The 27,663-nt window shown below is 49.6% G+C and overlaps 1 protein-coding gene across 1 annotated transcript in view; it reads left to right on the top strand.

Annotated features, from left to right (window-relative positions):
* Positions 1–27,663, top strand: part of LOC122367518 (roundabout homolog 2-like) — a 32,750-nt gene that overhangs the window by 3,494 nt on the left and 1,593 nt on the right. Inside the window, exons 2-5 of the mRNA XM_043340652.1 lie at positions 12,390–12,686; positions 21,491–21,775; positions 26,155–26,421; positions 26,722–27,339. Of these exons, the coding sequence (XP_043196587.1) occupies positions 12,390–12,686; positions 21,491–21,775; positions 26,155–26,421; positions 26,722–27,339 (1,467 nt within the window). The remainder of the gene's footprint in view (positions 1–12,389; positions 12,687–21,490; positions 21,776–26,154; positions 26,422–26,721; positions 27,340–27,663) is intronic.

The following is a 27,663-nucleotide window of genomic DNA, read 5'->3' as shown; positions in this document are numbered from 1 at the left end:
TTGCGCTGTGCCGTGCCGCGTTCGGTCGGGGGTGCGCGAGTCTGTGCAGTGCGAGTGTTTATCACTGGGCAAACCTGTATCGTTTCCATTTGTGCAGTGTCTAGTTATGAAGAATTGCTTGCCGATATATGACCTGCAGTGATCGACGTTCTGATTCAATAACTTGCCATAAGCCATTATTCTCAACGAAATCGCGCAGAGACGTTTGCAAAGTTGTCGAGGGGGGGGGGGGGGGGGGCGAAACAAGAGCGATTTTAAATGAATTGCTCTCCATGCAGTGCAATAGGACTTAAGTTTAATTTTTCGAAGGTTGTGGAGCCGCCCCCGGTGTCCGGCCTGGCCAACTCTCTCAAGAACCGACAGCTAACGGAACACTGAAGTTTCACTACGACGATTTCCGCCAAAGTTATGAAGAAAGGGCAAGTGCAAGAAGTACAAAACTTCTCTTGGTAATCAAAACTTAGGTTTGGCAAATTCCAAACCCTAAGTCACTACAACTGTGGATATAAATAAGCTGGTTATTGACGGCCAAGCTCTGGCCAATCTGAGGTTCAGACCTATCATCAAGTTCATGAGGCAGCTGCGGTTGGGCGGCTCACGGGCTCCACTGCATAGGCTCAGACAGGTACTCTAGTCTCTACAAAATGTCGTCTGTGTTCTTAGGTTCAGATCTATCGATAGGTATGTGCATGCTTCTGATTCGATTGCTAACTGTAAACGGGCGCTGGAAGTGAAAGATTCGCTTGATATACGAAAGGTGCATTGCAAGAAAGCATATTATTTCAGAAATACACTTTCATTTTATCTTGAGCGTTTTTGGAATGGGCCGGATGAATTCGTCATCAAACTGGTAAGGGATTTCGTTTGAAGACCACCGATATTTAATAATATGATGGTCTTCAAACGAATTCGCTGGCAAATTCGATGACTGGATTGGGCGGCGTAGGATCTGCTGGTCATCTGACTATGGGTTGAGCAATACGTTAGTTTTGACCTAGTTTGAGCTTCATTCGTTAAGTAGGAACAAGACGATGCTTCTTTTGAGCATCGTCACTAAACAAGCCGCCCTCGTTTTGACATTGTTTTTCGTTATTATTGTTACTAGGTACTTTGTTATCATACACAGCATTAACGAGGACCTGCTTCCAAAACAAGGCAGAAACGCTCCAGCTATTTTTGGGACGTGGTAAAAACTAACCGACACCTGGTAACTGTCATCTGACGAACACAAAACAAGCCAGGGGCTCGCAGCGTGTGTCAAAAGTAGGATGCAAAACTAGTCTGTACCCCCGACATTTAGCGTTGAGAATCATTTGACGAGGGGCTAGTCAATATTTTTTACAGTGTAGGAGATCACACCATGAAGAAATATTTTTGATGTTAACAGTTGAAAGGGGATTGATCTTCCAGTTTTGACGAAAGACGCTGCTGACTGTCTTTGGAAAAGGATGTCGGCATGAGGTGCAATTGTGCTTGTGAAGTGGTTATAACTGGTCTTTTCACAGTGTTAAATTAAATGTGCCATTGCAGCCAAGTGTGTTATCATGTAAGGTAAAATCAAAACTACAATGTTGGTTTTACGAGCATTGAGAAGGCTGGTAGGTAACACCTGCCTGTGCTCGTAAATCATGCTGCCAAAGTATTCTAAATTAATTTTATCATACACTTTTGTTGTCCAGAATGGTTGCACTATTGTTTGGTATCATATTATTCCATGTACATATGGTAGTGTTAAGTCCGACCAACATGTTACCAGATTTGAAGCTGTTACGTTACCTAAGTACCTACCTGTTTTTTACTGGCGTGGTGAATGTCACCTGGATTTTGTTTTGAGGTGCAGACCTAGTAACTCTGACTACATGGGTTTGAAGCTATTATCTATTCTGTTTTTACTGGCCTGGTGAATGGCGACTGATGTTGTCCGTGGATGGCACTGAAACAAATTTTGAGTGTCAACTGCCATGTACAGTGTTTTTAATACAATGCTGAGGGCTGAAAGTTGTCTTGTTTAGAGTGGTGAAAGTTCAGGATATGCCAGCCACCATGGTGGGTCAGAGTTAATGTGTTGCAGTCAGTTCGGCTTCGGCAAGCACAAGGATGGGCATACGCATCAAGACCTGCTCTGCCATACTTTCAGCCAATTTTACCTAGGCAAGTCTTTTCTTTTTTTCTGCCAAAAGCTATGACATTGTGAATTTCAGTGCTGTGGCCTGTGTGTAGCTTTCAGGAAAGCAATTCTAAATAAAGCTCTGATAAAGTGCATGAAATCAGCAATGCAGCCCTCTATTACATTTTCTACAACATCTTACTTGTTCCTTGCATGGAGAGAAAAATGCAATGTTATGAATTCGTTTATTCACATAATTTGACAAGCATGCAGTTACCTGCTACTATCACTGCACAAAACAGAGCAGAAAACATCAGTTGATCAAACACAAGACACAACAGAAGTTTACAACATAGGCCTGCCGAACCTGCTTCCTCCCACCACAGTTGATGCCATTTCCTAGCCTGGCTTGATGTGAGCACTGAATAGCTGCTTTGTCTAATAACAGCTCACTAACATTCAACTTAAACTACTCTCTTTAAAGTAAGAGTGAGAGCGTTCAGTGTTCATAGCAGCTCGACAGACGACAGACAACAAACATCTTGACAAACCAACCAGTATTTGATTTGGATGATTTATGTGCCTGTTGTATCATGGCCAAACTACTTTAACAGCAATAATCCCTGTTTCATCTTGATCTTGCTTTTAATTCCATTTGAACTCAGATCTTGAAACAATCATCTGAAGTGATATCAGATACTGGCTTGTTTCTCTTGAAAGCAAGTTAAAACAACAATGATAAACTAAGGCAGGAGATGTGAGTTGTGGCAGTAGATTTTTGATTCAACATATGTCAACCTTATTTTGCTTGAGATCTCTGTGACAGACAAACAAATATTTATAGTTTTGATAGTTTGGATTCTTGGCTTGATTTAGCAGATCAGCTGTGAACCTTGACTTTGAAATCACATAAATGTCATGGTACCCGAACGAATCCTCGCATGACATTTCTTCGTCCGCATTTCTTCGTCTACAAATCTTCGTCGGTGCATTTATTTGTCCATCAATGCTTACTCTTGCATATATTTGCGTTGAAGAAGAAATGCGAGCCGATTTTCATATACCCTGATGCGAGACAAAGTAATGCGATACGAATAAATGCCCTAACGAAGATTTGCAGACGAAGAATTGCGATACGAAAAAATGCCATAAGAAGAATTGTCCTGGAATCCTTTGTTGGCCATCATATATTGACCTTGATAAGATAAACGCATCATTCGCGCAATATTTGTCGCACTTTGATACCAAATTATTGCTTCCAAATGCCGACGTAAAGAAAACCTTTATGTGACGTCATAGAAACAGCGGAGTTCCCAAAAAGTAAACAAAAATAAAAGTCTTATATCTCGAAAACGGTTGAATATTTTCCGGTAAAATTTGGTAGATGTTCATTTTCGCTCTTTCTGATTCACGCTACATCACTTTTATGCCAATTCATTAACTTTTTTGAAGGTGGGAGGGTCCCTTTAATTACCCCGCACATGATATTAAATTCTTCTAAAGCAGAAGTAGAATTTTAAAAGCCTTTGCTTCGCAAGACGGGCAAGTGACCAATGTCATATTCTTTTGTCTGGGGAAATCGGGGCTGATCATGTTTCCTTCACTTCAAAGAACACATGGAAAAGGATAAGGAGACTGTCGGCAAAATTATTGTAACCGTGAATTGCAAATAGTGCCCTGACTTGCAATTTGCAATGAGGGATGAGGACGTGTTATTTGTTCTCTAGACTCTAATCTTTGGCATTTAATGAACTCCTCAAATCCAAATGCATTGTAGTTAAATATGTACAATACTGTTACAAAAGGAAAAAGAAAAAATAGGTGAACATATACACATGCCTAAGGTACATAAGAATTCTATAAAATATAATTTGATATTTTAGGTGTCTTCTTTGCCAGCCTTTGCTGTGTTGGATCCCCAGTACCATTATGAGACTCGCAGTAGCGGTGGAACACCGGCCGCCTCCTGCCGACTTTTGGTCCCATTCTTTCCATGCAACGCCCACAGGGCTAATGTTAAAATGCCAAAATTAAAGGGGGCACGGTGCCCCGGTGCCCTCCCCGTTCCGCCGCCTATGGAGACTCGCGCTGTATCTTGGGATACTTTAATTGCTTTTAGTTGCAGGAGATGCCACCAAGCTCCCATAAGCCCTAGACTCTCCGGATATTTGCATAAATGGTCTTGGTCCATTTCGAGCATGAATACAAATAGCTTTTAATGTCTGAAACGGTTCTGGTAAAATTGACGAAAATACCCCAACCAGTAAAATAAGAAGAGAACTGAGATGACTCTTTTCTTGCGCTGGATCTTGGTGTGGAATTTATTTATGGTTGAGTTATTCGATTTTCTAAAATGCGGTAGACCAAAGACGAGTAAAATCCAGAGTTACATCCCTTTGAAGGCCTGCGGCTTTATTCAGGTAATCTTGCCTGTGGCTTACTTGAGGAATGCCGGAACACCGGATCCTCCTGCGGCCGTAAGCAATGAGCATAGCACCCGGTCCGATGCTCATGCCTGCAGAGTCGCAAACCGAGATTAGCTGCGGCGTCGGCACACCTGGAATGTTAATTTCAGATTCGCGCTTCTCTGACGATGCCACGTCGGCCCGGTGTTATGCCAGCCCTACCGGTGACATTAAGACGAACATTGAACTGACGTGATCGTCGACGTGTGGTGAGCTTTGACTTAAGGGTTTTAAAAGCGCAATGGATGTAAATAATCCTGAGTTTTATATGAACTTAAAGCTGTTTCAGTTACGCTGTCTACGTATTAGATGGCTACTTCGCAGTAGGTAAATATTATCATTTTTATCCCCTATCAAGGCTGAAATTGTAAAAGGGGTTAGTTGATTTATATAAAATTGGTAAAACGATATAAAACTGGCGAGTGGCGTTCCTCTTCAATCAAGTAAGATCAATAAACCAAACTTAATGCTTCGATTTTCAAGCAATATAGTTTCACAGATCACACATTAATGTTTAGTTTGATAGATTGTGGCAAGAAGATCGGTTAAATCCTGAATATCAAAAGGAAAGGTTTTGATTTGATAACTAGCATAAACATTTTTTTGCCGCGGAATTCCTAGAAATATTTTTGAACTTTAGCGCAATGTATAATTGCCATACAAAATCCGTGCATAATCTTACAATTGCCGTGCACAATAAATGTACCTCGTCGATTAGGCATGGTTTGCTCTCTGATTCTTAGCTTCAACAGCCAGGAGATCGGACGTTAATTTTCCTGGACAACTTTATTGGACACCTTCGAAACACGTCTGACATTATTGGTAACATATCGTATCCTTTCGCCAGCTCAAACTTCGGTCTTTCATCTTGAAAACGGATCGGTGGCGGTTTCTGGAATCTCCTCCGATTAATCGTTCCTGATTGATGAACGGTTCCAATGAGCCCGTCTTTGGCAGCCGGCGCCTCCCGCGCGCAATGTGGCGTTGGTACGCCGCGGGCGTCTCGCGCAGTCCGTCTCCGATCGATCCCCCTTCTCTCCGCCGCCTTCATCAGTTCAACTGCAGGGTGCGGTTAGCGCAGTTCCCGCGAGTTCCCGCGTCTTTCTCCAAAGGGCAGTGCTGAGTGCACCCAGGCGGACGCAGGGCGCTGGTCAATAAATCTACATTTGCCTAAGTAAATAAGACATAGGGACACGTCACTCTATCGCGCTTAACGTAATTGGTCCGCTCGATGGTTCGTGGCGATTGTTATCAGCCTGATGAATGATGATGCATCGTTGTTTGTTGATGCCGATTGGACGCGATTTTTCTCAGTAAAAAGAAACTTTGAAGTACGACAAAATTATGCGGAAGCAAATTATGGCTCCCTAATATTGTGCATACAGACATTAAAAGAAGCATAACATATTACAGTTTTGTAAACAACAGATCTAAACACTTAATGAGACTACATTTTTGATAATGATGTTCATAAATGCGTCGAAACGGGAACCCACGAGATCCGACTCCCATTAGCCTTTTTCCATTTTTTTTTTTATGCTCGTTGCAATAGCAGTGCATGGGCGATTGGCTGTCAAATACCGAGAACCACTCATTGACGCGCGCAGCGTGTGTGCGTCCATGTGAACGTTCGTGTCTCATCTCACTTCAATGCGCGAGCATGAACATCACAAGTGATGTGTCATTGTCTGAGTCATCTTGCAATGCATGCAGGGCTGCTGTCATTTTCTATTTGCCGTTATGGGACACTTCTACGTTTTCTCGGGAATTTTTACTGATGACGTAAAACGTCTACTGAAGTGCTGCATGATCTACGAAACTAGCATATCTACATATCTACGTTATGTATGGCAAGGGTGTTGAATTTTGTCGTCTATTGCTGAATAATACAAAATAGCAATATACTGAGCATCGACAGAACAATAAATTCGTAAGATGCGGTCAGTCTTATTTAAATGAAATAAAGCAAACCCCAAACAACCTCCCATTCGCACGCTGTCAGCGCACGAAGTGAACCGTGAAGACTGCCGACGTTTTCCATTCACCAAAGACAGTGCTCGAGGTCTTGGTTCGTGATATAAGTGGTCAATGGAGATAGCGATTTTATATTTGTGTGAATATCTTGGTGCGTTTGTTTTTATTGCAAATAACAAACAACCAATCGTGTCTCGTGGTTAATCGAAAGGTGGAAGTGCGTTATTGCTTTTCTCATTCACTCTTCACACACGTCAGTTATAATGACAGTTTGCGGTGTCGCTGATACCAGTGAAAGTAGCCTATGTGCTGTCATGTGTGTGATCGATCACCTAACGACCGCAAACTGCCTGCCTGCATTAGAATTGTCTCAGTGTAGCGCTCAGGAACGTTGCTTTACACACCACACAAGTGCGACGAATGCCTGACCCACGGAGCGACAATACCTGCGCACGCCACCTATCGATTGTCCCACGGTGCCATCGGTGCAAATTATGCATGTTTTGTGTGTCGTGATTAGCGCACAATCACCTGTCTCAGTCTGGAGTTCCCGCGATCGGTGGCCGAACGACACAAACACCGCACGGAAAGGCAGCAATCAACGGACGTTGGCAAACGGCCACGTTCGAAATTACCGACATTCTGGCATTGATTCCAGCGGGACGATTTCTTTGATTAAACGGGAAATGGAAGCGTTAAGTCTGCTCAGGACTGCTAAGTACAGTTTTGATGTTTTATATCTACCAATCACTTCTGGTCGCTGATTTGAAGCACAATGCTTCACGAGAGCTTGAACAGAGATGGCTTGCAATTTCCGCTGCAAAGCATCATGATCAAAGCATTTTTTATTGTCTGAAATTGCCAGGTAATTTTTCAATCGGTCGATGCCTTGCCTCTGTTATTGATGACTGAGCAGATCGGCAGCCGTTTAGCGTACGCACGCACCGGTTCCTCGCTCCTTTACGAGCGAATTTAGAGCGAACTCAGCTGGTGAGACATAGGTCAACAAGCTGACGAGCTGGCGAAGTTTACCTTCCGGGAGCCGTCTAACTCTCGGTCTCGGGAGTGGACGGTCCGACACTGGCTGAGTCCCGTGGAGCCTGTTTGACACAGGCTGAGAACCCGTGTCAAACTTGCAGCCCATCTATTGCCGGCTGCCCGCCGCGGAGACCACAGTTCGCCACCAAACCTGCTCCAACGCCGCCAAGTTGGTCAGGAAAGTACCTCTGAGTGGCGCCCGAACAGCCCATTCAGCGACACATGTCTCCTTGTTGGACAGTTAGCTGGGCTGTATCGGCTCTCCTTCACAGACTCTAACACTGTATCAGCCGAGTGGACCGAAGTGATGTCCAAGTTTCCGGGCTCAGGTGGCTCCCAGAGGTGATAACGTCAGGGCTGACGACGGCACGAACTCCAACTTCATTCGCTCCCAAAGAGCCGGCGCAGGCGGCGGTGAAGTATCTCATTCTCGTTAATGAGGAGCTAGATCGCTACACTTCATCCGCTAGAACACGAGCTAAGGCTCAGGTGCCGAGAATGGGATTTTATGCTGAAAAGTGAAAGCATATACCTAAGGCTTAAAAATGAACGAAGATTAAACCTGGTTTAAGTTCTGAATCGCGAGTTTTGAATCGCGAGGTCTTATTTTTCTGCGATGTGAATGAATTTCAGCCAATCCGCTCACCTATCGCATTCCGTTGGCCGGCACTTCCGGCCGGCAAGTGGCACGTGCCTTTGCACCTGCCGTCCAATAACGTGAGCCCTCATCGGCAGGGATCCTTGGTGGGGAAGGTGGCACGTGCACGATAACAGCCACAATAAACGGGCACGTGGTATCCGGTCCGGACTCATGGGCGTCATAAACTTAATTGTTGCGGCACCCTATAGGCCTTACCCTAATTTAATCACTCTCCGAGATTTGGGAACAAGACAACCAAGGATCCCCTCAAGCACCTCAAGACATCCCAAAATTCAACTTTTAATTTCACTTTGTTTGCAGCCATTTTAATTTCTTAATGACCACCATACAAATGCGCATACCCCTAAGCCATTCTCATGGATGCACACACCTCACTCTGTCCTGACATTATATGCCACCATCCATCCTATGGGCCGGGAATTAGCCGGGGTCACGTCAGCCGGCGTACCAGTCACACAGCTGTCCCGGCGCGCTCCGTCCGTCGGCGGGCGCTGCCCCGGCGCGGTGCGTGTCGGCGGAGCTGGCAGTGGCTCGATCAATGTCTGTCCCAGCCCGCGGCGGAGCGAGGGGAGTGCAGGGAACACGGAGCCACCAGCCGGCTGGTCTGATTACAGCACAGACGGCGAGCGACGCCCGCTGGGGCTGGCGACAACGAACGAGCCATGGCTGAGGCGACGGAAGGGGAAAAATGGTGGTGGCAGGGCGAGGCGAATAGGAGGCTGCTTAGACAGTGTCGCCACCCGTCAGTTTTGCCAGTCATGCACGGATTCGGCTCGCTGAGTGAGATGAGTACAGATGGTGCAAATTATTTCGCCTGCATGCGAAATGCATGACGTCTGCCAACATATCATTCCTGCTGAGTCTAACTCCGGCTGGTTATCGGCTAAATTATGATAATTATTTTGTCACGTATGCGGCGCACCTGATTTACAAATAGTTAAGCAGTTCAAACAGGACGTCTGGATACCAAGGATTCCTCTGCTTTGTTCCATAAATGTAACTGATCACGGCCACCGCTGACAATTCGTCCCGGTATCGCAGACGCGCCTCGCGCGCCGCATCACGCTCATGAATTTATCTGGTACTACTATAGGAATGTCAAAGGGTTACTGGTTTCATCAGGGTGTCTAATTGGAGCATTGCGTTAGTCGAGCTACGTCATCGGTTTCGGTATAATGAGCAATATCTTATGAGCTTTACCTAAGCTCAAAGATGGCAAACGCCGTCACTGACACAGCATATAGCGACGTATCATCGACTTTTGAGCTGCGGTTCCGGGTTCGGCTGTCGATGCTCGCCCACCGCGCCGACGCGGCGGTGGGGCCCGTTTTTGCTCGTCGAGTTCAATCGGTATGCCGACCGGAGCCGCGCTGTCTGGGCGGCTGGACGGGAGGAGAGACGGGGCTGGCTGAGAGGGAGAGGAGTTCTGAGTGACGTCGGGCGGGTGCCACAGCTGCCGCGCCGGTCAGGGGTGCAATGGACCGGATCTCCGCCGCTGAAACGATCGGCCCTGCGCCCTTCACCCCGAGGTGTCACCGACAGACACTGGACAATGATGGATGTGACCTGTCGGACGGTTCGGTAGGGAGATAGATATTTGATCGGCCACTGGACGGTTCACTTGGAATGTCATGGCGCGCGATAGGTAACAGCGAAGCGACACTTCCCATGGAGAGGGAGGATAGCAAACGGCATAGGTATGATTTTCCACGCGAAATGACATATTTTATGCGAAAAAAACCGAATGTTTTTTCTTCTTTCGGGTCTTTTAGTCTCTGGGGCATTTACGTATACTTTTTCGGTCGTTTGCTGTCTCTGAAGGTACCTATTCCGTCAAATAACTGTTGCATTTCATCCCCCGTTTATTATGCCACAATATTTTCCCCAGCTACTTCCGAGTTTCTCCTGCGTATCCGCTGGCTTCCGGTCCGGTTACGTTGCTTCCGGTCACGAAGACGGTCTGTGACAGTCTCGGCCGTCTGTCAGCCGGGGAAAGGCGCCCGTGCCGGACCCTGCCCGGCACCCCTGTCGGCTACCCGGCGCGCTGGCACGCTCCCCCGGCCCGGGAAGCCGCCGGACACGCTCTGTATCCGCCCGATTGAGTGCGACGCCCCGCCGCCGACGGTCGAGCCGATTGTCTTCATTAGTGGGATCTTCTCCGGGTGGTGGAGCCCGTGGCACGCTGCCAGAACGGGCTGGAACTGCAGGAGGAGACTGGCTCCGTCACGATCCTGCCGACCGTCGGCAACTGTTTGAGTCGGTCTCTGTCCCCCGGGCCGGGTCATCTGATAAAGAGTGATGGAGTGGCTTGGCAGGACCCTGTTTCCGCCGCCGCTCGTCAGCTGTTGCGTCGCTCTCGTCGGGCTCGTCTCATTTGTCGCGCCGCTGTTTGCCGCGAGCTGCGCGAAATGAGGCGTCGCGGAAATCTGAGGCGGCGTTTAGCACCCGGCGGCGAGGGGAGGAGCGCGGGGCAGGGATGGGACGCAGGTGGTCCTTCTCCCCGCCACCTCCCCACCAGCGGCGGCGGCCGGCGCGGCGGCCGGTATCGGCTCGTAAACTCCCCCAGCCGGCGCGGCGCGGTGGTCCGCGCGGTGTCTCAGTCCCGGACCGCAAGGGCGGCGCCACCGTGGGGGCAGTGGGGGCAGACTGCCCCCACTGGCAGGAGGCCGTGGGGGCAAGACTATGTTTTTACCCCCACAAAATTTGGCTGATTTTGAAATGGGAACAGAAGACCGGTGCAATATTCATGATAGGCGGTTATAATAGTACGCCTGTTTTTGACGATTCCCGTATCAAGTGCATCAGCAGAACGTTCGTTCTCAGACCGTCTGTCGCATATCTCCTACTCCCACTCATTTTCCTACTCATTTTCATTCACCAGAAGGCTGCCCTCGAGCTTGACCTCGAGGAGGTTGAGAGGCAGCTTGTCAAAATCGGCCAGAGAAGAGTTCACCCTCTTTTGGGAACCCTTAGACTGAGACTGAGCTCAGGGAGGTATGACAAAATGTGATAGGTAGGTATGTATGTCCGGGTTATCTGGAAATGTATATGGATCGCCCTAATAGAGCTTATTCTGGTATCAATAGTGTGTGAGAGAAACGCATATATTCGCACTACGGTAAAAAAGAGAACTAGGTACTGATTACTGATTACTGTCTACTCCTAAGCGTTCATATGGTATCACAAATATTCGCCAGGGGAGGCGAAAAACGACCCCCCCCCCCGTTCCGGGCCCGGGAGGGTTAATGCTTAAGCTCAATACGCATGCATGAAACCTGAAACCATGATAATTTCTAATTGGCAGCATCTATAGGGGCGAGGAGCTCATGGATTTTGCAGATCGGGTTATCAGACAACAGTCGGGTCACCTGAAGCTTGCCCCCACTGGCGAAAATTCGTGGCGCCGCCACTGCCGGACCGTCGTCCCCTTCCCTCCCCGGTCGGCCGGTCCATCCCCCAGCCGCGCGGTGTCGCGCGCCCCGCACGGCGCCGCGGGAAAACAAGCCCTCTCCGTGTGTCTGTGCCGACGCGGCGTGCCTGGCGACTAGTTGCGCCGATGTCTTCACTGATATGATAACCATCCGCCGTCCAGGCGACGCCGGTTCGTTCCCGATGGTCCCGCCGTGCCGCCCGGTGGGTCTGACCGAGATCTTTGTCACTGAACACCTCTGACCAGTCCCCCTGGCACACCAGACTTCTCACGTCTTTTGGCACCCTACCGCGACCACGCAGCGTTCTAGATATGCGGCATGCAAAATTTGACAAATGAGGTGAAGCGATAAAAACCGTCTGGCTAGGCTCAGTTTCGCTGCCGTTGATGTGTCTTCTCAGCCGGCCGCCTAGCTTTGCAATGTGCCCTCATTTCACATCCGCACATTAGTTATTTAAAAGTTACATGTTGCGCGAAAAGGCTTGTAAAAGTACAGCCATGCTAGGTCAAACAGGGCAAGTAATGAAAAACGAGCTTTTTACTTAATGGAAAATCTTGCAACAGCATGGCGGTTCAGAAATATTTGTGTGCAAGATATCACAAACAGCTTTTTCTTCGTCACCGAATACAATGTTCCTTTATTCGGTGCTGATTAGTGATTTAAGTCACTGGGTTTATTTAACCTCCTCAATAAAACTGTGTTTCCTGTTTCAGGAGAGCCCGGTCGGCCGCCGCACATCACGGAGCACCCGACAGACGAGATGGTGGCCCGCGGTCAGCCGGTCACCCTCAACTGCAAGGCCGAGGGCCGTCCTCCCCCGCAGGTGCACTGGTTTAAAGACGGACAACAACTGGCAGAGGTCGCTGGGCGGTTCTTCCTCCATGGCAGCTCCCTCTACTTCATGGAGGTGGTGCAGAACAGGAAGGAGGACGACGCGGGCACCTACTGGTGCGAGGCCACTAACGCGCACGGGTCAGCGCGATCGAGGAACGCCACACTCGATATTGCAGGTTAGTTGGGCGAGGTGCTAACGGTGGTTGTGTACGACCGTGATTCATAGGCGTAGGAACTGGGGGGGGGGGCATGTCCCCCCACTATTCAGCCATTTTTAAAGTAAAATCTTTATTTTTGATTTAAATACAAAACCACGAGCAGGAAATGGTTCAGCAAGGTGAGATGTGCACAAAACTGCAAATAATTTCTATATAGGGGTATTGGGGCTCCCACAGAGTCACATTGAAGCTTCGCTGCTCCCCCCTCCTCCCACTTTTCGTGAGTTTCCTACGCCCATTCCGTGGTTCGACAGCGCGATTCGACCGTGATTCCTCTTTGGAACTTTTTTGTGCAACCACCCGTATAACAACGTACGCGACCCTTTCTCTCCTCGTCGCCCGTCCATTTCTCGGGAGAGACCACCCGATCGAGGTCGCCCGAAATCCTCGCCTCATAAGTATACACCAGCGAGCTATCCGAGTTCCGTGACGCCTCCGCGACGTCAGCCGGCCGCGGGGGGCCGTTCATTGCACATTGCGCGTCGGACCGCGAAACCATCAATTGACGAGCGGCGCTGCCTGTCGCCACTGCCGACCATTTATCCGCGACCAAGCCGCTCCGGTGGGCGGCGGGGCGGTGCTGCAGCAAACGAGCCGCCCTCACCCCGCGCGGCCTGTGAGGTAATCGATGGCCTGTCGATCGCGACGAGGTGTGGTCTGCAGTGGGATGTTGGCGCTCAACTGCAGTCACAGACGGCACGCCGTGCAGAGGGCGGAAGGATGGCACGGTGCCGCGGTCTGTCGTGTAGGATGGGTGTGTCCCAATCTTCATTTTATTGTTTCGACTGAATCTGGGATAAAAACAGACAGCAAACTGAAGTCATCTTGGCTGACTATTTCTTTCAACCTGAACTTTCAGCAGCGCACAATTAGCAGTTTTAATTATCCTTGAGAGCTACGGCTTCGCTCGGGAAGCACGAGAAAACCTTGACGTACAAAACTCGCGACGTCGCAACTTTCCCAGCGCTGCAAAGTTTCCCTTTTTCGTTTCCTGGCCCGTGCAGGCTCTCCGATCGACGTCAATCTGTCGTTAGACGATCGATCCCATCCGTCCAGAGAGACAGACGGACTGTGCTACACATCTCGGAGGGAGCTCGCAGAGGGAGCTCGGAGAGAGCGAGAGAGAGAGAGAGAGAGAGAGAGAGAGAGAGAGAGAGAGAGAGAGAGAGAGAGAGAGAGAGAGAGAGAGAGAGAGAGAGAGAGAGCGAGAGAGAGAGAGAGAGAGAGAGAGAGAGAGAGAGAGCACGCGCTCAGTCCCGTTCCTGCTCCAAAGGCGCTGCAGACTGCGGTTGGGGCACACACAGCGCGCGGCGTTCCTTGCAACCACCCCGCCGTGACTGACGGCATCGAGGTGTCTTCGTGACGTGTGAAGGTCCAACTGTGGCCATAACGGCCGCAGTGCTGATAGCTGAATGGATGGATAGATGGACAGATGGACAAACTGACCGACTGACTGACGAAATGGCGGACTGACGGATTGACGGACCGATGGAGCGGCCTGACAGACGGACATAAGCCGAATTACTCGCTCGGTCGGCGGGAGGCGAGTGGCTTCAGCGATATGAATGGTTGGATGGAGAACGGGCAGCTCTAGCCGCATGGCGTTACTGATTGAGGACTGAGAAGCCAGGGTATTCTCCCCTTTGCGCCATGATCGTATTGGCCTGAAAGAGGCCTGATGCTGCCGTGCTTTCTTCTAAATAAAGTGAACGAGTCTGATGCCTTATTCGCAAAACGAGGACTCCGTAAAGCTTCTGCTATCGGCATCGCAAAGCAAACGCACTTTCGATGATGTCCAAGCAAGCACTCAGTCTCCCCTATACTCTCCTGATCGGATGAGTGTCGGCTCGCTGTAAACAAGTGCTGCGGCCGCGTGGTGACACTGTCGACAATCGCACCCTGTCGGTCGCCGTGTAATCCTCGTGTTCGACGTGAGACCGTCTCCGGCCGCCAACGCCACGAGAAGCTGGACCGGAATGTGAACAACGCGATTAGCTTATCTACAGCCAGTTGAGCTCTCCGAAACCGACCCGGCCCGTGGCGAAAAACAAACAAGAAGATAAATCGTCATGGCAAACACTTCCACTGAATTAAGGCAGTGCGTAAGAGCTTGGCTGATAGTGGAGCAAATGCGAAACCAGTTTCGGTAAGTGGAAATAAAACATGATAGATAAAGGAAGGAGATGATGCCTGGTTTTTGTGCCTACATTGACGGAGTTTGCTGAGTTGTTTGTCCAACAGATCTGAATGGACTGCTTTGTATGGTCTTGCCAAACAGCATACGTTTCTTTATACCGGCTACTATCAACACACGCGAGATTGGAATTGAATAATTTAAGACATTCATACAGTGGTAGCGATGGCTGCCATGCGTCAATCGTCTTGTCTCGCAGCTTTTATAACTTCACAATGTATAGGGACATACTCAAAATTAATTGTAACGACCGGCGACCGCGCGGACTCGCATTGCAAATCTCGCTCAATCTGTGGGATATGTTAGCATAACTCGCTCTCCCTTCACTCCACCCTATATTTGTGGTGGCTCTCTGCAGCCGTCGACGAGTAGGTGTGTGTTTTCCCCTAGCCGTCCGCCTGTTTCGGGCGTTCACGCATGGCCAAACATCTGCGCGGCTCATACCGGGCCGCACACAGTATGTAAATAAACGCTTCGCCGATCGGAAAACAGTGGCGCCTATTTCGGGTGGAGTGCTCCCTCGGCCCTCCCTCTGCCTCTGCAGCATGTATAGAGTCAGGGGAGGGCGACAGGGGCATGGGATGGGAGGGATTGCCGAATGCAGTAAGATTTAGACGCGAATAGGTATGGGAAAGGATAAGCGATAGAAAACCCGATAATTATGAACCTGGTTCAAATGCACTAAACACTTTTTGTTACATAAGTTTGGTTCTGCTCCCGAGTACAGCAACCTACATACATTCTTTCACCCCGGCACTGCGCACTAGGCCATCCAACCTCTGTCGATCAGATCCTCCAACCACTGCGCCCGAGCAGCCACCCAGCTCCCGAGCAGCCGGAAACTCGCCCGTCCGTCACCCCCACCTCAGCGGTTTGGTGGGAAGGTGTTTGTTCCGGCGCCAATAAACGCCGTGCTCTGAGGACCGGACCGTGAGCGGGTGCGGTGGACGGTGACGGAGCTACCTGTCACACCTCTGTGCCATTAGCTCGGCGGGGGAGAGGGACCACCGCAGAGGGGAGCAGCGGTGGGAGCTGTCAGCGGTGACGGGCCGCCCCGCCCCGCTCAGCCAATCACCGGTGCCCGCTCATCCGTGCCGCGTCAGGTGTCGCCTCAGGTGTGGCCCGGCGCTGCTGTTATGGGGTCTGTCATGTAGACGTGGGTGAATGAAACTCATGCTTCTCTCACCCATGAAGTACGCATCTTTGACCCTCAGGTTGTGATACAATGACACATGAGTTTTATTAGAAAGCCGGAATGGATGGATGGCTGGCTGTGAGCCCGAGTAGGTACCCCGGTCACATCATCAGCCTTATGTAAAAAGTTCGAAGTCTTCGAATTATCGGGCGGTGACCGTCTATACGGCGCTTGAATATGACGAGCAACGGCTTTAGGTCAAATGAAGATCACAATATCATGTGTCCTTACAATGTTTAACCCGCGCCCTGCTGGGGGGGTGTTTGAACACCCCCCCTTGTGGTTTTTCGCGAATATCTCAAAAACGGCGGCGCGGAGCGCCGCCGTTTTTGGTACACCTTATCATACATCAATTCTACACATGTTGTGAAAATTTCAGACCAAGGTCATTCAAGGTCAGGTCACCAGGTCACTTGAAGTGACCTCACCTCATAAAAACTTCCAATGTCTGTCATAGCTACACCGAGTGATCGATCGCTTTGAAACTTTCAGCGATTGCTAAGAGCAATAGCATGTACAAAATGTATATCTCAGAATTTTGATATCGATGACCTAAGGTCAGGTCAATTTTGCGACCTCCCCATTATAAGTCAATGGGAGAAAATTGAAATGCGCCTCTTTTGGATGAAAGACATTATAAACACTCCCAAACACCGAATTACAAGTGGTTTAGACAAACTGAACTTGAAAATGGTGTCCGTGACCCTTGTTTATGCCCTGAGGTCATCTTAGGTCACGAATGGTATCTAACAGTTTTTCGCAAATAACTTTTGATAGAGGCATGCTAGAGCGATGAAAACGCCTTAGATGTGTTCAGCTCGACGATACGGATCGACTGATATGCAACATGACCCTTTCCGGTCAGGTCATGACCTTGACCTGAGGTCAAATTTTCAAGTTGACCTTTCAAGGTCAAGTTATAGTTCATTCGATGCGTCTTGACGAGAGGAACACGATGCCGGTAAAAGTAAGCTCGTACAAGGCTTGGGTCAAAAGTTATTGCAGAAAAACTGTTTTCAAAAATATCGGCTATTTTTGAAGTTTTTGCCCCCTGCAGGCAAAACCGTTGACGTTAGGTCAAATCTGAGAGAATTACTCAGAAAGGGCGTTAATAGGGCTATCGAATGCGCTTTTCCGCGGCGCTGTAGCTCTATTGGTTCCCGAGTTATGCGTTGGCTTCTTGGAAATTTTCGACATTCGACCTGGAAATCGGCGAAATTTTGCCTTCAATGACCTCTGGTGACCTGACCTTTGACCTGACCAAAAAATTGACTGAAATGATTTCGTCATTATTTTTTACGCTCTTTCGAACGCCGCCTTCCGCGTATCGCTACGTGGCCCAGGAGCCGAGTTACAAGGGGGGGTGTTCAAACACCCCCCCCCCCCAGCAGGGCGTGGAAATCCAGGACCCCCAGCAGGGCGCGGGTACGTTAGAACCGGTAAACGGTATGATGCTCGTACCTATATGTGATGTTCGTTTGGGCTTTCAACCAGCGTTTTGGCCCTTCTTCTTATATCCGCAAGTTCTTTTTGCGCTTTCCCGCACACCAAAAGCCTGTCTCAGCAGTCTTTGTCCTGCCGACTGGCAGTGGGCCCGCGTCCTAACGCAGTTAGCCGCGCTCGGGACGCCTTGCGCTGCATTAAATACGAATGCTGACGAGCGTGTGTCGCCTTTGAGGCCTCCGATGGCGGCAGCCAGCAATCAATGGCGCGATACAGCGGCGAGCCTCGCCCGCTGGGGTCTCCGTCTCTCCAATATTGCTGCCTGACGCTTGCAGTGTGGGCAGTCGGACTCAGCGAAGGGCCTGTCAGTAGCACGCGACTCTCCCCTCGCCGCCAGAGAGGCGCATTCAACGGCACCCATCGCGCGAACAGCCTCAAAGGAATTTTTCCATTCCAGTGGAGAGACGAATCGTGGATCAATGGAAAGGCTAATGCACCGAAATATCGTGTATTTCTGTAAAAAGACTTGATTATGGACTTTCCCTGTAACCCAAAGTTCACTGACATCGTATCCATATTAAAAATGTGCGTTGGCTTAATTATGCTTTTCCCTTCTTATCGCTACTTAGTACTTCTTACGATATTTTACCATCTCACCTACCAACGTCCCACCGATTAAAGTCCCATACCATTACGGGTCACCTTCCCATGACCGAACATCGCTCAAATCGTCACTGTCCCACCACTGGTAAACGTCCCATGGCCACATTCCCATCATATTACCGTCCCTCCAGCTACCCCTCTCTGACAGGTGCCTGATACCGCGCTGGAAGCGACACAACGCGATGCTCTGCGAGGAACAGAAAAGGGAGTCCCTTCTAACCATTCTGAGGACGAAAAGGGAGCCTGTCACTCACCGAGCTCGGATTGGGATTTCGGGAGGGAGGCCCCTCACTGACTGAGCTCTGATCATGAAGGGAGACCCTTCACAGACCGCGCTCGTCCCGTCGGTGCCATTGACGCCATGATTCCCAGGAAAAGAGGAAGCCCATCAAGGCATATCGCCGGCTTCCCGAATCCCCAACCGCGGCGAGCGACTCGGCATCAGCGTAGGCCGATTTGGTGAAAGCAATGGCATTGTCCGCACCGGCTCTTATTGCACCGTTCTCGAGAAGTCAGCTTTGGTATCCTCTTTGCTCACAGCAGCGAATCATTTGATTATCTTGCCATAAACATAAGTGATTATGGTTAAAAATTCCGTTGAGATTACAGCTAGTGAATCTGCTACCAAGAAAAGTGTTGCTTTCTTCCAGAGAGACGTCCGACGAAATATGAAGCATTTATACATATACTGTTATTGATTTATATTTACATGGGGAGAAGGCGCGCATTAGGTACATGTTTCCCTTATATATTCGTAGACTAATTGCTTTTTACCAAATGAAACTTCATAGTCGAGTAACACATATTGAATGTTCATCTCAACATCCTCGTGTATGTGCACGCATTTCAATTTACCTACTCGTACATCGCGCCACGGCACCAGTGTTCGCCACGGGCCGGGCCAGCCCAACGGGCCATGGGCCGGGCTGGGCTACGGGCTGGGCCGGGCCCCCAAATATCATTAGTTAATGGGCTATGGACGGGCCGGGCCAAGAGCTTTGTGCACTATGGGTTTTGCGATTAATGTCAATTTAAGAAAATTTGGAAACTGATGCAAACAAAACCCACTGGGAAAATACAAAAACTAAACCAAATTTAAGCAATGTGAAAGAAAACCTACTTGATATTGAATTTTGGGAATCTTGAGAATTATCCAATATCACATCATGTCACACATAGGAGGGTTTTCATAAAAATTCCGCAACCAAAAAGATCAGAGAATCTCTAGCATCATTAGTTTGTAATAAAAGTTAAAATGTAGTCATCGGAATAACTTACTTAGCACTTCAACTCCAAAAACTAAGAAGCCACTCAACAATGATGGGCTACAGGGCTACATTAAGTTTAACACTTATATATGGCGATAGTGAGACAATTCCAACACAGTCTTTTTTCCTTCACCGACGGCTTTTTAACGAACAGAACCTTAAAAGGATACTCACAAAACACACTGTAAGTAACAAGGAACTCTACAGAGTATTTCGCGATGAAAGCTTCTTTAAATGTCCATAATTTTGTCAAAATAAATCACAACAAAACCAGACCCTTCTCAACAAAATTTGCAATCATGGCGATCATGGCGGCGGCGGCGGCGCTATGTTTATGTGGCGGCATCTAGGTAGTATACACAACAGTATATCAAATAAATACGTTTTTAAAGGAAGTATGAAGGTGAAAAACAAAACTCAACAAATAAAAAATAAAACCTAAATCACGAAGTCTGAAAACTCGAACGAAAAACAAAACAAAAACTTGATCATATATGTTTTATTATACAATTGGTCAAAATCGCTACCTGCCGCAGCTGCGACAATCAAGAAGTGTTCGCTCATTTTCGATTGATGATGATGCGTAAAAGTCGCAAAATTACCCAATGACATTTCAAGCTTACCATGTTTTCTGCTTACGCTGCTAGCGATATCCATATCTTGAAAAGAGCCTAACATAAAATAGCGGAAAGTAGCAGATAGTTGTCCACAGAGATTCGGTTGACACGTGGACATGAATTGAAAATAGATAAGATCAGTTTTGCTGATAAATGATGGATTTTCTCTTTTTTTGGAAGACAGTGCTAAAGTTAGTGTCAGCTATTTTGTATGCTTTCTCAGGCTTTTGATATTGCAGCATCTATGGAGTGAATTTAAGAGCAAGGTCAATCCCAGACAGATTCATCAATTATTCCCATAAGTCAAGCTTTTTTTTCTGCTGGTAGGTAAGTGCTGGGAAGTATGTAGTATGTGGCAAATACTTCCTTCAAGTATGCATTAGAGTCACCAATTATGAATGATAATGTTCACACATCAGCTTGCAAGATAACTTTACTCATAGAATGTAGTTAATATAATCATGTAAACTTTTTATAGGTGTGTAATCATGACCTAATTGACTGAGGTGCTTGCTGTTACTGTTAAAATTTGTGCCATAGGTGCTTGAAATGATTATATTCATTGAAAAGAAGGGAGTCATGATTGCCATGTTAATATTCATGCAATTTGAATTGTTCTCAAAATAGTGTAATCAATCATGCTTATTATAGCAATAGACTAAGACAATAACTAGATTGCTATTTTTGACGGGCCGGGCCGGGCTGGGCTTGGAATATTTGCCAAGAGCGGGCTACGGGCTGGGCCGGGCTCTGAACCCATGGGCCCGGGCCGGGCTGGGCTGGGGATTTTGGGGCCCGTGGCGAACACTGCACGGCACCATTGAAAACGTGTCCGTGGACAATTTTTAGCAGTGCGTTATTTGGCTATTTCCAAAGCACTTTGTTTGCAGGTGGTTCAATCAAGTCACTCTCTGACTTTGTCTTTCCAAAGGCACAGGTTATTTACGTAAGTGAACTACCGCATCCAATCCTGTTGTTCCCCATACCCATGTAAATGGGTCGTTAAATATGGCGTCGCGTCGTTAGGCGCAGTGTGGCGGAACTATATGGCTCCCATTATACGTAATCACCTCATTTCCGTCTTGACATGCCACCAAACCCTTGGGAAGGTTTTACACTTTTGTTTTTCCTCAAAGAGCGTCCTTAAAAAGCAATCAACACAAATTGGGAGCGAGATTCATCCTTTGCTGGGTGATTGTCACTTGGGGGAAGCTAACCATAATGCCTAAATTGTATATTATATGATTTTTTGCTTATCAAAAGTAGGTAATTGCTAATCTACAACATGACATATTGGAGGGATTGCTTCGTTTGGTCGGAGTTTGTCCTGGTTATGGCTCTATACCTGGGCTCTACCTAACGTCACTCGTCTGTTGTTGCAGTTCTGCGAGACGAATTCCGGGTGTCACCCCAGGACGTCCAAGTGGCGCAGACAGAGACGGTTCGCCTGCAGTGCGCCCCTCCGAGGGGCCACCCGCCCCCTGACCTCAGCTGGAGGCGGAACGAGGAGCCGCTGGCGGTGACCGGGTCACGGCGGCTGCGGCTGGCCCCGGACGGTGACCTGGTGATCTCTGATGTGCGCCACCACGACGAGGGCTCGTATAGCTGCGTGGCAAGAAACGTGGCAGGAGAGAGACACAGCCGACCGGCCCGGCTCACCGTGCACGGTAAGATGCGCTCCGTCTTGTCGGCTTCTGGCCGTGGGACTGTGTGTGATGTGGGTGGTGGCAGGTGTGGTCAGCAGAGTGTAAGACGTTCTTATATTGTTTCCAGCTGGACTGTCTACTGTGCTTAGGCGCTTTGGTATTCACTGTAAGGAGGATCAGAGGTTATCACGTTTCCACATCTTAACCCTCGCCCATGTAGGGGGGGGGTTGGTGCAACCCCCCCCCCCCCTGAGGTTTTTCGGAAATAGTGCAAAAACGGCGGCGCGCAGCGCCGCCAAATTTTGGGTACCTTATGGGGCAAACCTTGCGCATCTTTTGATAAAAAAAATTTGACCGGGTCATGTCAGGTCACGGAGTTATGACGTCACAAAGGGAACAGCCTCCGGCCGGATTTTCACAAACTGAGTGCCAACGCCCGAGGTTTCCTGCCGATGGTACGGACATCGGTTGATGGATCGTGATGAAACTTCCCATGCATGTTGGGGCAAGTATTGGCTATCATATGGTATAAGAAACTTGACCGGGTCAGGTCAGGTCACGGAGCTATGACGTCACAAGAGGAACAGCGTCCGGTACTATTTTTGAAAAGCGCCCGAACCACTATTTTGCTAATTCTTGTCACCTCAATGGGAATATGCAGCAATATTAGCTTCTATAGGGAGCAAATGGACCTCCCAAATCCAAAAATACAATCAGATTTCAAAAATTTAAATTTTGATTTTTCGAATTTCTGCCGCCGACTGTGACCTTGCCGACTTCCGGCGCTCCCAACGCGCCATTTTTAGAGCTAGGGAAACGAAATACATACCAAACGATAGAGAATTGATCAAGGAACACGATAGTGAAGGTTTCAAGTCGATATCTCCCACCGTTTTGCCGCAATCGCCGCGGAAAGTTGAAAAAAGTCTATTTTTCCGAAAATTTGACCTTTGACCGGTCAAAAGTAGGTCAAATGTTGACCTAGGACCAAAAAATATACCACCAATCGCGAGATCTCGTTGAGAGCAATCCGTTGGTTTTTTCCGCTAAGCTCTACGACGCTCCGTTTTCAAACGCCAAGGGGGGGGGTCGCACCAACCCCCCCCCTGCATGGGCGAAGGTGGCAGATCGCCGTTTACGGGCGAGGGTTAACGGTGGTCGTCCGCAATAAGACAGGCAAAACATGAACTTGTGAAATTACGATCCGATTATTGTCCAAATTTCTCTGAAACAATATCAACCTGTCGTCTTTAGTTGGGGATGCGCGTGAGAGGGATACAGGTTCCCACCACGACTTTCGGTTACGTGATGAGTGCTCCCCGAGATAAATGATCTAATTGCCTTTCGTGGCCGGCTCTGCACGGCTGCGATTCGGCCGAAGTTTGCTTTGTAACAGTGCCCTGGCGTGACCAAAGTTCGCGTGTTGACCTGGGAGCAGTGGAGTAGATTTTCAGACAAAAGGTGGACCTCATATAAGCCCATTCTGCAGTCATTTCTTGATGCGTGTCGGTTTTATGCCTCCTCAGGAGGTAGTCAAAGTGGCTGGATTTGTTCCGGCCAAACTTTTAAAGGGGAAAGTGGCTCTCAGCTGGAATCGTGAGATGTGCTCGGAAGCTGAGCATGCCGGCAACGGCACGCAATACGCACTGTGTATGTAAACGTTTATTGGGTACACTTTTGTACGGATTCATACACTGTGTGTCATCAAAACTAAAGTAATGACAGGGCGGAAAGCAGACTCCTAAATTCTCCCTCACGCATGGATTCAAGTCTTCAGCCGAACAAGCGATATCAGTGCAGCTCCACACGGACTTTGCTGTATAATTTGATATTCTATGAAGGGCTTCGGCCATTGCCCCGAGCATCGTCTCACTGCTTCGTGATCTCTCCGTCTCCGTTCAGCGACAAACTCTCACGGTCCCTCCGACTCGTCTTCGCCGGGAGCGTTTCTAAGGCGTCACGTTTATGAATTCGTACGCGTCTGATGTCGACACGCTGGCGACCGGCGCCGCTGACGACTGACGTCGGCCCATCAGAGCGTCATCAAAGTGTCATCAGGCTGTCATCAGCGTCGCGCACATGTTACCGCCCCGCCGGGTAATTAAGTCGTTCCGAGCAGGCGCGCGCGGGCTGACTCGATCACTGAAGGCGGGATTACTTGCGACAGTCGGGCGGAGGGTGTCGAGAGACGTCCGCCCATCTAATGGTAGGAATCGGATCGGTCCGAGTTCAAAGTTTCCTCTCCTCTTCCTCTCGGAGAATCCAGTGCATCCGTGGACGGTATAACGCACTCTGCTGCTCGCCCGGCAACGCCAGTTATACGCACTAATGGTCTCCATTTGTCGCCTAGAAACACACTTGCGTCGATGGTAGCTCGTAGTCATTACGACACATCTCGCCGAAGTGGATTATTTTCGCAACTGCTTGACCTATGATCGCACTTTTTGTAACGTCGTCCAACGCCTGGTAACGATCAAAGCCTGTGCTTTTGAGACTGAGATGATTTGCCGCGCGTAGGATCTGTGCATTGGACCGACAGCAGCTGGCGTGGTGATTTTGTCAGGCGTTTGCACGTCAACGCAGGGAGCATAGACAGTTACTAGTAACGATGTTGTGTTCGGGCTGGCATTGATGGGTGGCGCGGCAGCTGGTCCCGATCCGTAACATCTCAGCACCCTGTTTGTCTCCGGGCGCTTTATTACCGTCGCCGATGCAACGGCCGTTTTCCTGAAGACCCCTCTGCATCTGCATTTTCGTTCCGGTAGATGCTCACTATCCACAAATGGGCTGTCCTTGCCTGAAGAAGGGGAGGGATGGGACCGGTGCACACCTCTGTCCATTACGATTCTCAATCCATCCCGCCAGAAACCGATCGAAACTGTCTTTTAGCGTTTTGGGCACCTCGCGTATTTTGTCGGGCCAACATATGGGAGCTCAAATCGATTTAGTGTTTTTGCAGTAGCGCGTTGAAGAAAGTAATGGCATCGAGCTTTGACGCAGGTCCTGGATGGTTTGCATGGGTGGAGGACCTAAAGCTTAGTCACAGTCAGCAACCATTCATGCGGAGAAAGTCCTGGAAGGCAAAGATAAGAATATGAAATACAAATGTACCTACCTTTGTTGAGTGGGTCCCTGTAATATATCACGGCCGTTTATAACACGGTTGCATGATTCACTCATATTTAAGACAGTCAAAACCAGGAATGAAATTGATAACGTCTCTCGTTTCCCATGCGATGCGCACCCGGCAGCCATGCTGTTGCCGGCTGCCTGTATATGTAGACGTCACAACACTGTCACGAAAGCTTGTTTAGTCTGACGCTACCATCAGCCCGTGATGACTCAAAGACGTTTTTATAGTGGCGGCCGGAACCCCATTTTACGGGCATTGGGTACAAATGCACATATGGCCGAAAACCCGTGGCCTCTTTCTCCGTCAGCGTCGCAATTCGCCGACAATCCATTGGCAAGCGACGATCCACTGCCGCCCGAGCACTGCCCTGCGTTCGTTGTGTCTCCAGAAGCTGGACAGCAATGTCGGTCGTGGATCCGGATGACCGAGCGCTGTCGCGTGATGGTGCGCTACGCTGGTGTCCGCCCGAGCCGAGGGCTCCGTCCAGGGTCGCGACTTTGACTGAGGCTCTGTTTTGAAACACGTGCATGATAAGAGGCTTCGCCATGTTAGCTGATGGGATTAGCAACGATCCGGGAGTGTTTTCACCGCTGGGTATTTTGTTCGTGAGTTCGGTGAGTCGGCTGGGATCAGCGTTCCTCGAATTCAAATTGAGGTTATTCGCATACAAGCCCCCGGTCGCGTGACTTTGCGGTCCGCTCGGCTGAGCAGTATCTGAAGTTGTATCAGCTTGTTTCACCCTGCTGGGTGTGTGTATGCTGCTCATGGCGTCACAGAGGCTTGTTTTATTATTCGACTGGCATTTCCCGAGGTCTCTCTACCGCTTACGGTCTCTCACCTTATCTACTAGTCGTTGCTTGTTCTTGGCGTAGCTACGCCCTACGCGTAGGTACAGTTATGCTGTTTCACTCACCGTATTTGTCTTGTCACTTGTTTATTGGTTCGAGGTCTCCGTTTGTTTCAGCCCTGAGACAGTGTTGCGTGTACCGTCCTTGGCTAAGCGAGGCGATCCTATGATACCTACGATGCTCCCTATGGATTATCGACGTGTAAAGACCTGAGCCATTTGGTCGCTGTAATGACCCTGCGAGGTTGACTACAGGTCAATTCCCTGTGCCAATCTGGGAGTGGTCGCCGGCAGTCTGGATCAATAGCACCTGGACAGGAGCCGCACAACAGGATTACCCCAGGGATAGCACATCAGGGCGGTACTTTGTTCGACCTATAGCTCGACCTGACCTGACCTCCACTCTCTGTTCTTCCACAGTGAAGCCGTTCTTCTTGCGGCCTCCCGAGGATATTACGAGCGTGGTGTCGCGGCGTGCCGAGCTAACGTGCCAGGTGGCGGGGGACCCCCAGCCGCAGATCGTGTGGCGGCGGATGGGCGCCGAGCTGCCTCTCGGTCGCGTCCTCGTCACTGAAGACAAGAGTCTGCGGATCGACGACGTGCGCCTGGAGGACGAGGGGGAGTACTTCTGCCGCGCGGAGAACGCCGTCGGCAGCGTCACGGGATCGGCGAGACTATCCGTCACAGGTGAGGAGATGACCAAAATATTTGAGGGGATGGAAGATGCGCATTCTATTTGAACCTTAATCGCAGCATCTGATGTCCAGCAATTAATTTTAAACGTTCGGTATGACCTGACTGTGACCTGACTTGACTTCCTTCAAATCTCACTGTGACCTTATTGTGAACTTTCTAAAACTTTATTGTGACTCCTGCTTGTAAGCTTCCTTTGACCTCACTGTGACCTCATTGACCTCGCCGTGACATCTACCTCACATATCTGACCTCATTCTGACCTCTCTCTGACCTCTCTGTGACCTCCCACAGCGCCACCGGTGATCACCAGCCGGGCAACGATCGCCGAGTCGGACATCTCTGAACCGGTGTCCCTCGACTGCCGCGCCGAGGGCCGGCCCACGCCGATCGTCTACTGGCTGAAGGAGGGCCGTCCCGAGCCGCTGGCGCCCGGCGGACGGCACACGCTCGGCACCAACGGCTCTCTGGTGCTGTCCCGACCGCGGCCCGGCGACCAGGGCTACTACGCGTGCGGCGCCGTCAGCACTGCCGGCTCCGACCTGCTGCAGCTCGAGCTGCTGCTGCGCTCTCAGCCGGCAGAGATGCTGACGGCTGAGGCGCAGCAGGCGCGCCAGATGCTGGAGCGGAGGCCGATGTCGCGGCTGACCGCTCGCGCTGAGTCGCCCACCGGTGCGCTGCTCGTGTGGAGTCCGGCGGCTGGATCTCCGCCGGTGGATGGATATTACGTGCGGTACCGACCGGTGACGGGCGGCCCGTTCGCCACCGTCACCGTACCCGAGCCAGCGGCCTCCAATCACCGTCTGATGGGGCTGCGCAGCCACACGGAGTACCAGGCGATCGTGTCACCGTACTACCGGGGAGTCGAGGGCCGCGCCGCGCCGCTCGCCACCTTCTCCACCCTCCAGGACGGTGAGTATTGATCGGCGCCGAGATGGCGTCGTGCGCGATCGGCCGGCCGACCGCTGGGACTGCTGTGTGTTTGGACCAGAAAACCCCCAGACAGTAAATCACGTTAGCTGAAACGAAAACTTTCCTGATGCCACGCCCGTTTCTCATCACTGATCTTTATACTTTGGAGCTTCTTATTTTCATCAGGTGGAAAGTTTAGTTTTATCAAACTTTGGAACAAGATTTCCTTCAGAACTAGGGTGTGCTGAAGATTAACGAGTTATGAGATATTAGATGGCGTGAAGTCCGAGCAATATGTTACCAGATTTGTGGATGATATGTAAT

Source organism: Amphibalanus amphitrite, unplaced genomic scaffold (assembly GCF_019059575.1).
Source record: "Amphibalanus amphitrite isolate SeventyFive unplaced genomic scaffold, NRLGWU_Aamphi_draft 000875F_arrow, whole genome shotgun sequence".
NCBI classification, from domain to species: domain Eukaryota; kingdom Metazoa; phylum Arthropoda; class Thecostraca; order Balanomorpha; family Balanidae; genus Amphibalanus; species Amphibalanus amphitrite.
Note: the sequence above shows the minus strand (reverse complement) of the source record. Positions and strands in the feature narration are given on the sequence as shown.